This window comes from Athene noctua, chromosome 13 (genome assembly GCF_965140245.1).
Source record: "Athene noctua chromosome 13, bAthNoc1.hap1.1, whole genome shotgun sequence".
In the NCBI taxonomy this organism is placed as follows: Eukaryota; Metazoa; Chordata; class Aves; order Strigiformes; family Strigidae; genus Athene; species Athene noctua.
The window spans coordinates 7,669,041-7,681,619 of record NC_134049.1 but is presented as its reverse complement, the minus strand read 5'-3'; the positions used below and the strand labels follow the sequence as shown (position 1 = coordinate 7,681,619).

Sequence of the window (12,579 nt, the reverse complement as noted above, 5' to 3'; positions counted from 1 at the left end):
CTTTAATTTGAGGCCTGCAGCTCAACAGCTCCCAAAGGATTGATAAAATACATATAGCAATCTCCAGTTCCACCTCTGGAGGCCAAACTCTCTCCCAGTGATTAACAACAGCTATTTCCTCCCTCTCTCCCTGCCACTGAAGAAGGCTGATAAACTGCAAGGTCCAGACAGCACTGGGCCCACACTTACTAAACAGCAACATTTACAACCAGAAAAAACCCTCCTAGAACCAGCCCCAGAGAGGTGAGACAGCACCATATAAGCCCAGGATAGATCTAATAAATTGGGTTAATAGGGTCAAGCTACCTGAAGCAGACATGGTTGGGTTAGCAGTGACAGCCTAATGCACCAGGAATGGGAGCTGAGAACTCCCCAGAGCCACCTTTGAAGCCGCTCCCAGGAGGCACCGACACAAGCGCAGCCTTCCCCCGCCAACAAAAATCAGCCTAATAGCTCCGACAGAGAGCAGCTGCTCAAGTGTTATCCTCCTTCACTGTCTCCTTGCTATAGCTTGAGGCTCAAGAGGAGGGCAGTGTGGGTGGGGAAACAGCACTCATCTAAAGAAAGAGCTGTTGCCTGTTCCTCACTCACCCATGTCCTCCATGGCCACCATGTATCACTGACTCTAGGCCAGAGGCAGCTCCAATGCAGATTAAACGTTAATAAACTGTGAACATCCCATATTCCATCTCCCCAGAAACCCACCCTGCCCATCTGTGTGTCCAGGAGGGTCTGCTCCCACCTGGACACAGGGATAACTCTCCCGTGCTGCTCTTATTACAAAGCAGGTACCAGAGACAAGCATTAGCCATTGCATCGAAGAAACCATTTGAACTTGAGACTATGCCAGGAGTCTAGTGAGGAAAGTGAGCCTCTGGGGTACCACAGCCCCAGGGAATCGCACACTTGGGAGAGGGAAAGATCACAACATGCTTCCAAAAGAGGTGGAGGAGGAGAATTCAATGAGAGCAAAGAACTCCCTCAGGAGAGCTTCACTTCCGAGTATAAGTTTTAATATTTATTCAGTACAGGCCTGATGAAGAGAACTGGGAAATAAGGCAAAGGCAAATTATCCTCCAGAGCCCAAGTTAACATCTCATATGCACAGACCATGCAAAGCAGCAGCTGTGCTCCTCCCTGGAGTCGTGTCCCACATTTTCCCCATCTGCTGGAGCACAGCCTATCGCTTACAAGTCCAGAAGGAATCGATTGACTTTCTTCAGGTATTCCGACTTCAAGTAATCTCCCAGCTCATCCTTTGTGACCCACAAATAATCTTCCTTCAGCTCTGCCTGGGACAAATCACTGCTTTGGAGGAAGGCTTTGAAGAAGAATACTTTGGCTCCCACGTTATCCTCAGTCCTGATGGCCCTGGGGAATTTATACTTGTAAATCCCATACGGTGCATTCCCCAGGATTTTGGCTTGAATGCGATCTCCTGCAAGACCCCAGCAATGCAAGAGAAAGAAAACAAGACATAAGAACACAGAGCAACAGTAACTGCTCTCCTGTAGTAACAAAAAGGCAGTATAAGCCACTGCTCGTCAGCGAGAGATGCCAATTCACTGTCTGCCAGCACCATCAGCCCTTCAAGCTGCAGTCGCTCTGCAATGGTAGTTACAGAGCTGATTACCCAGGAACACAGCTCTGGCCAGAAAGCCCACCCCAATGAGCTCCACCCCTCTGGCATGAAATGCCTTTTCCCAGCAGATGGGAGGTGATTTTACTACAGGAGATGGCAAACAGTCCTCTGATAAGACACAGCGAGAAAACCACTGGAACAAAAAGAAGGGAGGGCCAGGCACCAGGCAAACTACACACCCAAAAACGTAGCCATGGCTCGCTCAGCTGTGCTTCGCAGCGTCTCTCCAGGCTGCCATTCCACTTGAGGCAGGAGCCACAGCTCCTGGTTACCAATTTTCTGTTTCACCAGAAGCATCAGGTTACTGTCCAGCCTCCTGTTCAACGACGTTCGATTGTTGTTTTTATCAGCATCTGCCAAAAACCAACACATGCTGGAAACAGTCTCTTGGCAGCACTGCTCTGATCCCCTTGTTTCATCAACCCTCTGTGTCTCACACCCTTCCAGCAATAATACACAAACATGGATACACAGAACAAGACAAAAAACTAGACAGAAATGCTCTCAGTACCTCTGGAAGCCAATGCAGGATTTGGCTGGAACCCACTCCTAGACTATAATGTTTCATTTCCAGAAAGAATTTATAGCAAACAGCCTGGATCTCTATCTTCACAAAAAACAAGAGCACTAGGTAGATCTTGGGAAGCAAATGACCAAACATTTCTCTTGTCTGGAAGCAACATCCATTTTCACTATTTTGCTCTGTTAAGGTTGAACATACACATCTTTGCAGCATGGGAACACGGAGTCCTTTATCAGCCAGTTAATTGCTCATGTGCTAACAGTGCTGACATAGAGTCAAGACTCTCTCTAAAACAAAAAAAGACCCAGCAAATCCCTTCCCTCTACTGAACTGCACTCAGCTGTGTTTGGCAAACAATCTGGGTGTTCTCACCCACCACAAACTTCAGCCCGTACCTGTTATCCGCGGAGCAGCTTCGAATCGCAGTAGCTTCTGTTCCCACTTCTCCTCCAGGTCTCGAGCCATGATGACTGTTTGGCTAGGTGCTCCATCATCATCAAATGTACTTTCCCTCCTCTTCCTGAGCTGCTCCTCCTCCTCCAGCTTGCGGATTTCATGATCCGAATAGTGGCTCTTCTCCAGCTCTATCTTGAAGGGCAATGCAGAGAATTCTTAAGCCATCAGCACTATGGCCCAGACTTGACAAGCAGAATTAAATTATTTCTACCTTAGCAAATGCAAGATTATGCAAATTTCCCTGGGATCAAGCAGGACTTTCCTGCTCACAGCGGGAGCCTCTATCAGGGACACCAACCGGAGCACTACCAAGACCCACGATACCTGGTGCACGCAGCAAATCGCACACAGACACTCGGGATCACCCAAGGTGCCCCCAGACGGGCTACGCAGGGTCATCAGTTCCTCCCCACCCCTTGGTCTGTCACCCCCCGGGGCTAGCAGCGGCGATCAGCCCCCAGTATCGGGAGGGGCTAGCAGCCGCGGCCAGCCCCGCAGGGTGTCTCTCCCCTTCAGGCCTGAGGCCGCCATTTTCCTATCAGCAGACCCCAAGCACCCCCCTCTACCTGCCCCATGAGGGCCGCCATCTCTTCCTCCTCCTTCTCCAGAGGCTGTGTGATGCGGGGCAGCCGCAGCAGACACATCGCCCCGAAGAGCCGCCACGGCCGAGGCGCGGCAGCGGTACAAAGCCACCGACCCCAACCGGCCGCTCGCTGCGTGGGCGCCGCCATTACGCTGCCGCTCAGCCCACAATGCACCGCTGTGCGCGCCGCCATCTTTCCGCCCCGCTCCCGTCGTGCCTCGCGGTGACCGCTCGGGGCGCGCTGCGGGGGCCGCCATGAGCGCGGCACTGGCGGTCGCCTGGCAACGGCTGCTCGGGGCGGCCTGGGGGTGAGCGGCGGCGGCGGGAGCGGGCCGCGGTGGGAAGGGGGAGACCGGGCCGGGCCCCCCTCGCGCTGGGCTGGCCGCTGAGGCCCTCCCGCCCCGCGATGGCGGCCAGCACGGGAGGCCCAGCTGGGTCCGCTCCCACTCCCGGGCCTGCGGCTCGCCCCCACCACCACAGCCAGCGCCGGGGACAGGCCCCGGTATCCTCACCGCCGGCTGCCGTTTCTTTCCCGCAGGGGCCGTACCGCCGCCCTGTGCCGCGGCCTACACACCGGTGCCCAGAGGCTGCAGGACCCTGCGGAGGCGGCGGTCGCGAAGGAGGCGGAGAACCAGAGCGCGACCGATCTGAGGTGAGACGAGCGGGCCGCGCCGGGAGGGCTCTGCCATTTGCCTCTTGCTGGGAGGTTTTATTGCCTTCGGTGGTTTTTCAGCCGAGGAAGGAAAGGAGGTGACCTGACTCAATCACAAACGCAGCTTGTGTCTTTTGGAGACTTGATCCCTTCTTTCCTTCCCAATATGAAATAAAACTTTTCAAACTTTAAAGAGTGCCTGATAACTCTTGTTTTGCTCCTCAGCCCTTTAATCCTGCAGAGAAACTCCATGAGATGGGATGGAAAGACCTATGAAGAGATCCCAATAGCTCACATCAAAGCTACGTACAACAAGTAAGCAAATGAGCTGCACCGTTCCTGCTCTCATGCAAAATGAAAACTTTTAACGTACCCAGGCTTTGGCCAATCATCGTTTTGATCTAAAGGCTCAAAGAAAAAAAGCCGGGGACTGGTGTTCATGACTGGGAAGATAATACTACTGAATTCAAACCTTAGTGCTGTTCTGGAAGCATAACTGTCCTTATAGTGTCTTTAACAGCAATGATTGTTATTACACATTTTGATTGCTTTCTGATATGAATAATTAGATGCTGACAGCTTTAATGGTGGGTTACTTCCAGCTGTATGCTCTAGCACTATTGCTGTACAGCTGTTGAAAAAGTTGTCATATTCTCCATGAGAGACAGAATGTGTTTCATTAGTGATTCCTAGTGTGATATTTGACTGTTTCTTAAAAGTCTTTCCAGTTCTAGAAATGTTTTGTGCATTTCCTTAATAAACAGAAGAGGTAAAATGCTTGGAGTGAGAGGTGGGTCTGAAAGGGCTAAGCAGTATCTGAGGTGAGGTGTACCTGGATAGAGTATACACTATCCAGAAAGGTTTTGCCACCTTGCTTAGTTTCTCTAGGGTGACCAGAAGAAGATCACTGCTGGGAGGTGTCTGCGGCAGGTTCCTGTAAGTGGGATACGTGCTGAGTTAGGGTGGTGTGGAGAAGGGAGACAGGAGTCTTTGGCGAGCCGTGCCAGTGAGATGAGTGAGGAGATACTGGAAAATAAAGCTTTGTTCTAGCTTGTTTCTTTCTTTTGCCCCTCTCTTTCCATAGCACCCACATCCAAGTGGTCAGCTTTGACAACAGGCCGTTTGCCCATACATCCTGTGGTACAGAGGGCTTCCACAATGCCAAGAAGGGAACTGCCATCGCGGCACAGACCGCAGCCATAGCAGCAGCAGTGGTGAGTCTGCAGTGATGATTCTCACCCTCCCAGAGGGCAGCACTGGCTGCCTCCCCCCACCACCTGGGTATATGCCTCACTCCCAGGCAGCAGCCCAGAGGTCTTAAGTTTCTCAGCGCTCAGGCAGCACACTGCTATTTCCTGACAACTTCCCTGTCTTCGTCTGACACCCTCCACATCTTTACAGAGACAAAGCATGTTTGAAACAGCAGTTAGAAATGCCCAGAGGGTGAACTTAGCTGTGCAGGTTGCAATTGGGAAATGTAACTTGGAGTCTATCCTTTTCTAGCTCCAGTTTGCATAGCTCCTTTTTTTCTAAGTGAACATCTCTCAACCATTTTGGAAATACAGCCCCTGAATCAGCAGCAGTTCAATTTTTGCACTGTAGGGGACTGAGAAGTGGCTGTAATTACTGGCTGGATGTTTTTATATTTGCTCTTTGCCACAGGAGAACTGAGCTGTTTCCAGCATTTCCAGTCAGGGAAGGTGATGTCCTTGCACATGTACATTCCAGCTGCATACAGTTTACTGTAATTGTTTCTAAAAAAACCATGTGGGTGTCCAGGTGGCAGGAGAAGATGAGGCTGGCTGTGTCATGGTCCTCATTACAGCAGAATGAGGCAAGGTTAAACTGAAAATCCTCATCCTAAATGAGGTGGAACTCGCTCCAGCCTTTCATGTCAGAGGTGTTTGGTGCTACTGCTGGCCAACAGCTTATTGTGGTTGACTCAAGAGGAATCAAAGAACTTTTTCACTATTAATCTGTGCTTATCAGAGCTTCATAATAGCTGCATAGCTGTGCTTGGCCGGACTTATTCTGTCACTGTTAAAGTTGTTAGTACATTAACTGCACCAGAACACAGAAGGTGGGAGACCAGAGGAACTCCCTCCACATGGTGGCAGCACGGCTGTGCTTTACAGTAGGTGTTTTTCATTTTCAATTTGCAAGCCCCTAGAATTTTTGCACTGAAGGTGTGGACTCCTGCACAGCAAATACAAAGCTTGCCTGCTTTTTTCATTTATCCTCTAGAAGGAATCCACTGATCACAGGAAAGAAGTCGCTGCATTAGAAAAGGGAAAACAGCTTTGAGTTAGTCCTTGTTAATCCCTTGCTAGTTCAGTCATATATCCATGGATATGTCATTTTCTACCCTGGCTTTAGGTCACAGATAGTTTGATCTTAAGGGTTTCTCTATGCAGAGCTGACAGCCTAGCCCAGAAGTTCTCTTAAAACTGCCATGGCTTTACCCAGGCCTCCTCTTCTCCTAGTGTCTTTGTGCAATATTACCCATGTATCCATTACTACCTACCCTATTTTTACTTAAAGAATACTATGATAGTGGGTCAAAAGGGAAGGAAAGGCTCCAGGGGAGCCAGAGCAGCAGTAGTTATATCAAAGAGAACCCTAACCAGTTCTTTCCACAGAAAGCACGTGGGAAGGGTGTACTGCACGTACGAGTCATGGTGAAAGGACTGGGACCAGGACGCAAAGTAAGTGTCAAGAGTTTCTTTTCATATTTTTCTTTCTCAGACATGGTCCAGGTTTTTTAAATTCAGGCCGGTCTCATGACTATACCTATTACTTGGTTTTCTGAAGATTATGTAAAGAATTCATCACTGAAATGCCTAGTAATCAAATTTTAGAATCATTTGAATTTTAGAGTAATACTACTTTAGAGGCAGAATAAAAGCTGTATTTGGGACCTTCCAACTAAAGTAGGAGAATTGATGGGAACACTGATGAAGGGACTGGAGTAGATAAATAGGTTTAAACTGGGTTTTCTGATACAAGTTACTTGTTTTTAAGATAATCACAAAGCTGGACCACTGAAACAAAGTTGACTTTCAGATAGGGGACCAAACTATTTTCCCCTGAGCTTTTCCCCTTCTCTGCTGTTCCATGTGTTGATAACTGCACGTCATCTGCTGTCCTGTTCTTCCAGGCTGCCATCAAGGGTTTGACGATGGGAGGTTTGGAGGTAATCTCCATCAGCGACAACACCCCGGTGCCACACAACGGCTGCCGCCCACGGAAGGCCAGGAGAATGTGAGAGGGGAGTGGAAGAGACACATGGCTTTCCACATCGGTTCACTCGCTGGGACTGGGTTGAATGTTGCTCCTGTGACAGACTCTGGAAAGCCACCTTCCCTGGAAATACTTGTTGAGGGAAGCTTGAAGACACCATCCTGGGCCTTAAAAGCCCAGGTGGTAGAAGCTGGTGGTAAAAGCAGGAATACATGTACTCCCTTAGTGGGAAGCCTCTTGTGTGCAAAGTCTGTTGATTAAAATGTTGGTCTTCTGACAGCTGTTCCTGCTGTGTTCCCAAAAGTATTTTGGATTATTATTGCCTCTTGACTGCTCTCTTCCTCTTACCACCGTATGTGGCTCTTGTCGAGCCCTCTGTGCTATTATTGCCCTTGTTAGGTGAAAGGAGAGCTTGTGGCTTAGATCTCCCTCTAGTCATCTGTAGTAAAAAACGGCATGGGGTCACATCATCTTCCTTCCCTCTTTTTCTCACTGCACACATTTGGAAACAAAGCATGGGGTAACTCTTCCCCTTCCCCTGGCTTGCAGAGCTCAGTGTGCCGTGCGAGAGGCAGCTCTTCCTGTTTGTACAGCACGGAGCACCGGAGTCTGGTTCCGTTGTTGGCAAAGATGTGTTGCAGTGCTTTGTTTTGCCCAATTTTGCTATTGGCAGGTAGAAAACACCAGTCCTTCTAAAGGGGCTGCGATCTTGCTGGTTTTGATGCTTGTGGTCTCTTTGGTCCTGCCTTGTGCACCGCAAACTGGATTTTCTGGGGTCCTGGGGAAAGTGAGCAGTGGGTTAGCAGGCCTGAGGAACAACGAAATGATGTCAAGGAGATTACAATACTTAAGTCCTGAACTGTACCTCTGTATATCTACAGGCAGCGTGAGCTTGTCAAGGGTCTGTGATGTATTGCTGTCCCAGCTCCATCCAGAGAGAGTTTCTGTCAGGGAAATATGTCTGAGGCCTTTGGAGCATTAACTGGAGAAGGTAATGGCAGTAACTGGCTACAGGATTGATTTCCTGGGTGGCAGAGGCACGCTGCCTCGCAAAGGGCACCTCCCTGAAACCCACACTGCCAGGGAAGCCCTGGCTGTACACAGCATAAACTGGGCAAATATTTCCCCTGTAAACAGTGTATTTTGGTGCAGCCAGCAGTTCTATCACAAACCCAGAATCTTCCTTACTATTATTTCTCTTTTGTTCCTCCTTAGTTTCTTAAATTGCATAATTAACTATTCTCTTCCTCTTTAGAGAAAGGGTACCATGGCAACAAGGCAGTGAACCGCCTTCATGGGGCTGAATGGCATACGGCAGGTTTTGAAAGAAATCAGTCTGCTTAGAAGAGCCTGTTGAGTTGCAGTTGACAGAAGAGAACAAGATTCAGATAAATCCCCAACCTTACTCAACTGTCTGAATTTGAATAGAGGGTAGGTTATCTTAAAGGGAAGTTCTCTGAGCCATCACAGATTTGACAGGGAGGAAGAGAGGTTCTTCCATAAATGTTTGACACACTAGAAGAGCTTCCCCCTCAGCTCCAGAACTATGGCTGAGCTGCTAGTGACTTCATATTCCCCTTTTTAAGGGAAAGACACCAGGTCAGCCATAAACTGCAAAGATTAACTGCGTATTGGGGCAGCTAGCTGGGGAGGGCAGGTGTGAGCACTGAGGTGCCTCACAAGGCTGGACAGGTTTCTGGGCTGAGCACTGACCAGCCCTGAGAAGGGAGGAGCACCAGTCCACGCTGGCAGGCTCATCAGTGGCGTCTGAATGCACCGAGAAAACCAAATACTGCTGTTCTCTACCACGAGTTGCTCGTTGCATCAATGCAGAAGTGCCCAGGTCAGATAAAGATGATGGAATAAATTGAAAACTAAGATTGGGAAGGGATCTGTGGTCCTTCTGAAATTCAGGGAAGAGTAGGTGGGTGACTCAAGAGTCAGAAAGCGATGAGAATAAATCTTTGTCTTATCCAGACTTAGAGTGAAGGCTGTGCCCTTTGCAAAGGCCACTCCTTAACGCTCTTGGTTTCTGAGCATTTGTGAACATTTTACGAAGTTTGCCGATGCATTGCCACTGCTTATATAGTGGGCAGTTTTATCTCCCTGTCTAGTTCTGGTACCTACCCCTACTTCTTCCTCCAACTGACATTTATATAGCACTCTGAGCTGGACAGAGGAGGCTGACGCTATTCTCAGTGGCTGGATCTGTACCGTATCATGCAGTATTTGTCTTCTAAACCCCGAGCTCTGTGCACCCTGAGCACTCTGGCATGGTGCTTCAGTTGTGCAGCTTTTTGTTGAAGTCACATTTTTCCACCCACCTTCTCTCCTGCCCTGATGGACACCCCCAAAGCCTTGGAGACCCCCAATGCTCAGTCTGAGATGTTTATTCTGGAGCACATTCCAGGCCTCGGGGGCAGTTGTCAGTGAAGCGGGAGAGCACAGCTGCAGAAAGCAAGCTCTCCCATCTTGTGCAAGGGCACTGTGTGGCTCCTTCCTGCACATGCTGTACAGTAAAAGAAGTTTTAAAACTCTATTGTTTGTCTTACAGGGAATTAATAGACACTGATGGCCCATAATGATTTCCTTAGCCTTCAGATCAAACTATTAACTAAGGGCCTGGTTTTAGTCAGCCACTGGTGTTTACCAGTTCTAATTGCTTTTCTTGGCGCCTGGGTGGAATGCTGCTTTCTAGTGGCTCACATTCCTCCTGAGCAGCAATTACCTGTCAGCATGGCCACAGCATCAACACCCTCATTAGGGTCACACCCTCTCCCTATGGGCTTCCCCATAGCTTTGGGACATTTTTCTCTCCGCTCTCTCCTAACTCTCAATTCCCTGCTCTCCAAGAAGCCTTCTTCCATGAAACAAGCTCAGAAGCTGCTACTGCCCACAAAGCTTCATGTTGGGTCAACCCTGGCCTTTCTGGAGTTTTATCCTCTGTTTTAAAATACCACATGCACCTTTCTCCATCATATAGGTGCTGAAACAAAAAACAGTCTTTTGACTTACAGATAAAATGCTGCCTCGGGTCTGTTTACCCCTTAATGAGTGCCATACCACCTTGGGGAGTTAGAGTAACTCAGTTACCCTTCCCTTGGACAGGGATGGCACCTGGTGGATTGGAAAAATAGCCCCCAGCCTTCTCCTTAATAGTATATTATTGTGCAAAAAAGGAATTATTTCCCTATCCCCAGCAACAAGGACTTTCTACCTAGAGCTGCAGCTTTCTCATCTGCTGAACTGGTGATTTACCATTTCTTATGTGAGCATCTCAGTGACAAGAGTAAGGCAGCCAATTTCGATCCCTTTGTGAGATTCAATTAAACCATTAATTAAATGATGTCGGTGTCCTTTAACAGCTGACTGTATACACAAGCAAGCAAGGAGCAGGGGACAGACCCTGCAGTGCTAATAAACTGTAGCAGCAGGGGTGGTTTACCACAGCCCAGCTGCAGCTGTTAGGGACATCTGCGCAGGTTTTGCTGGCTTTCCCTCCGGTGCAGGAATACCTGGCTCGAGATGTGCACAAAGCAAGTCGGTGAGTAGGTGTTTATAACCCTAAAGCACCCCTTGGGAGCCTTTGAGAAGCGACAGTTCAAGTCAGGTTATGTTTTTGCGCTCAGACTTCAGCAGATAATCACGGTGCTGCTGTCCCCACCCGGCCCCTCTTCCCCCCCCCCCCCCCCCCCCCCGAGCTGCCCCTCCAACCTCAGCCCGTGACTCTCAACCCGAAAAGAGATGAAGGACCCTCAGATTGTTTTTGTGCTTTTCTAATGCTCTCCTCTCCCCTCAAGAGGCATTAATGGGCACTCAGTGGCAGTGGGAACTGCTCAGAGGTTTTACTAATGAACTGCCTAATAGCATCCACGTTCTGTGCTGATGGTGAAATTGGGCTGCAGGGTCCTCTTGGGGAGGTGCAGGGGGGAGCCAAGCCTCGATGCTATTCCCTTTTTTTGAAACCGCTCATGCCTCCTCCGCTGCGCTCTCCAAGCTCCCCCTGCACTAGTGCCACTTGGCAGAGTCCTTTCGTTTCTCTGGAGTTCACAACTCTCCTCCTACGCCCACATCTACTGAGTCGGAGGCTGTGCACCTGGACCCAAACCTTTCAGCGGCTGCAGAGTCCTAACAGCCATTTCTTGGGATAGCTGCTCCTGGCAACAGCTTCACAGCTTGTTTTTCTAAAGAAAGGCAAAAAAGGAGAAAGGGTGGGGTGCAAGGAGCAGAATGCTAAGGGAGGATGTGGACAACAAAAAGATGGGTTGGGAAAGAGAACATGGAGGGAAACATGCAGGAAGGAAAATACAACATTAAAAAAAAAAACCAAAAAACAAACAAACCAAAAAAAAAACCCAAAAAAACCCTTTCCTAAGGCTAAAATCTCCCAGCTGATGGTCCAAGAGTCAGCACAGATTAGGTAAGGGCTCTCCTGAATCAGGTTGGGTGTGCTCCCCTTTGCTGTTCTCCTAGCCAGAGCTCCACATCAGAAGCACTGGGTGGCCTTGCTTGGGAGCCCTCCCTGCCAGCACAACCAGCTCTTTGGGGTTTCATTTCACTGTTTTAAAGAAGGCACGAAAGGCATCCCAAAGCTGTATTTAGAAACTGCCCCAAGGCCTCTCCAAGCAGCAATGACAGTCCTCAAAACCTTCCTTCCCCTTCCGAGCTGGCTCCAAAATCCCTCCTTTGTGCCTTGCCACTTAAGGATTCATTTTGCAAAGCCAAACTCTAAGCTGGAGCGCCTGGGATTGATGCCTGCTGTACCTCCCAGCCACATCACTAAAGCTCCAGCTTTTGGCCCTTTCTCCCTCTGCTTGCTCATGCATACAGGAGCAGGCCAGGCTTCGCACTGCACATGAGACTCCAGGTATCAAATAAAACTTGGGACTCCAGGCAGGAGAAAGACATGTATTTCATCCCACAGCCCCTTTAGCAGGTCCCCAGATCAGGGGGTGAAATAGGACTCTTATCTCTCCTTGCACTTGCACTCCTGATTGCCAGCCATGGCTCTCACAAAGCCCCTTGCCAAAACCTGGATGCTGCTTTTCTCCTGCTGAATCTACAGAAGTAAATTATCAACTTCTTGAGCTGCCAGGGTCAAACTGGCCAAGGAATGCAGATGATTTTGGACAGGCCAGCTCTCTGGACTTCTCTGTAATGCCAACAGCCAGGAAGCAGCCTGCTCTAGTACTGGGAGATGCTCTGAAATGATCTGCCCTTGGACATGGTAGTAAAACCAGCCCTGTTTACTGAAATCCCTGCAAGAGAAGCAGTGCAGCCAGCTAGGGAGATCCCCTTCCTAGTGATCCTTCAGCCAAGAGTGGTAGTGCTGTCACCAAAGGGCCAGTGTAAAACTGGGACAAACCCTGCTGGGTCTCAAGCAGCTGCAGGGCAGAGCTGCTCTCCCCAGCCCTTATCAGAACCAGCGAGTTGGCACCAACATCTTCAAATCTGAACCCTCTCTGGAGAAGAAGCCAGTGTGG

At 49.4% G+C, this 12,579-nt stretch overlaps 2 protein-coding genes across 2 annotated transcripts; one reads left to right on the top strand and one right to left on the bottom strand.

The window, feature by feature from the left end:
• Positions 1-991: 991 nt before the first annotated feature.
• Positions 992-3,422, bottom strand: MRPL46 (mitochondrial ribosomal protein L46). The gene is made up of 4 exons (XM_074917430.1): positions 3,188-3,422; positions 2,561-2,753; positions 1,822-1,995; positions 992-1,438 (listed from the first exon to the last, which is right to left on the bottom strand). The coding sequence occupies exons 1-4, from the start codon at positions 3,395-3,397 to the stop codon at positions 1,188-1,190; spliced, it is 828 nt and encodes a 275-aa protein (XP_074773531.1). The 5' UTR covers positions 3,398-3,422; the 3' UTR covers positions 992-1,187.
• On the top strand, positions 3,411-7,373 carry MRPS11 (mitochondrial ribosomal protein S11). Its single transcript, XM_074917431.1, has 6 exons — positions 3,411-3,512; positions 3,743-3,856; positions 4,082-4,171; positions 4,941-5,070; positions 6,496-6,561; positions 7,014-7,373. Exons 1-6 carry the CDS (start codon positions 3,460-3,462, stop codon positions 7,119-7,121), a joined length of 561 nt encoding a protein of 186 aa, XP_074773532.1. The 5' UTR covers positions 3,411-3,459; the 3' UTR covers positions 7,122-7,373.
• Positions 7,374-12,579: the final 5,206 nt, after the last annotated feature.

What these genes read in the sequence shown, in the direction of transcription:
- MRPL46 (XM_074917430.1), bottom strand. Translation starts at nt 3,397, where the DNA reads ATGGCGGCGCGCACAGCGGTGCATTGTGGGCTGAGCGGCAGCGTAATG. An exon ending in TGGCGGCCCTCATGGGGCAG is followed by an intron (nt 2,754 to 3,187) that starts GTAGAGGGGGGT and finishes TTGCCCTTCAAG; the next exon opens with ATAGAGCTGGAGAAGAGCCA. An exon ending in AGCTGCTCCGCGGATAACAG is followed by an intron (nt 1,996 to 2,560) that starts GTACGGGCTGAA and finishes GGTTTTTGGCAG; the next exon opens with ATGCTGATAAAAACAACAAT.
- MRPS11 (XM_074917431.1), top strand. Translation starts at nt 3,460, where the DNA reads ATGAGCGCGGCACTGGCGGTCGCCTGGCAACGGCTGCTCGGGGCGGCC. An exon ending in CAGAGCGCGACCGATCTGAG is followed by an intron (nt 3,857 to 4,081) that starts GTGAGACGAGCG and finishes TTTGCTCCTCAG; the next exon opens with CCCTTTAATCCTGCAGAGAA. An exon ending in ATCAAAGCTACGTACAACAA is followed by an intron (nt 4,172 to 4,940) that starts GTAAGCAAATGA and finishes CTCTTTCCATAG; the next exon opens with CACCCACATCCAAGTGGTCA.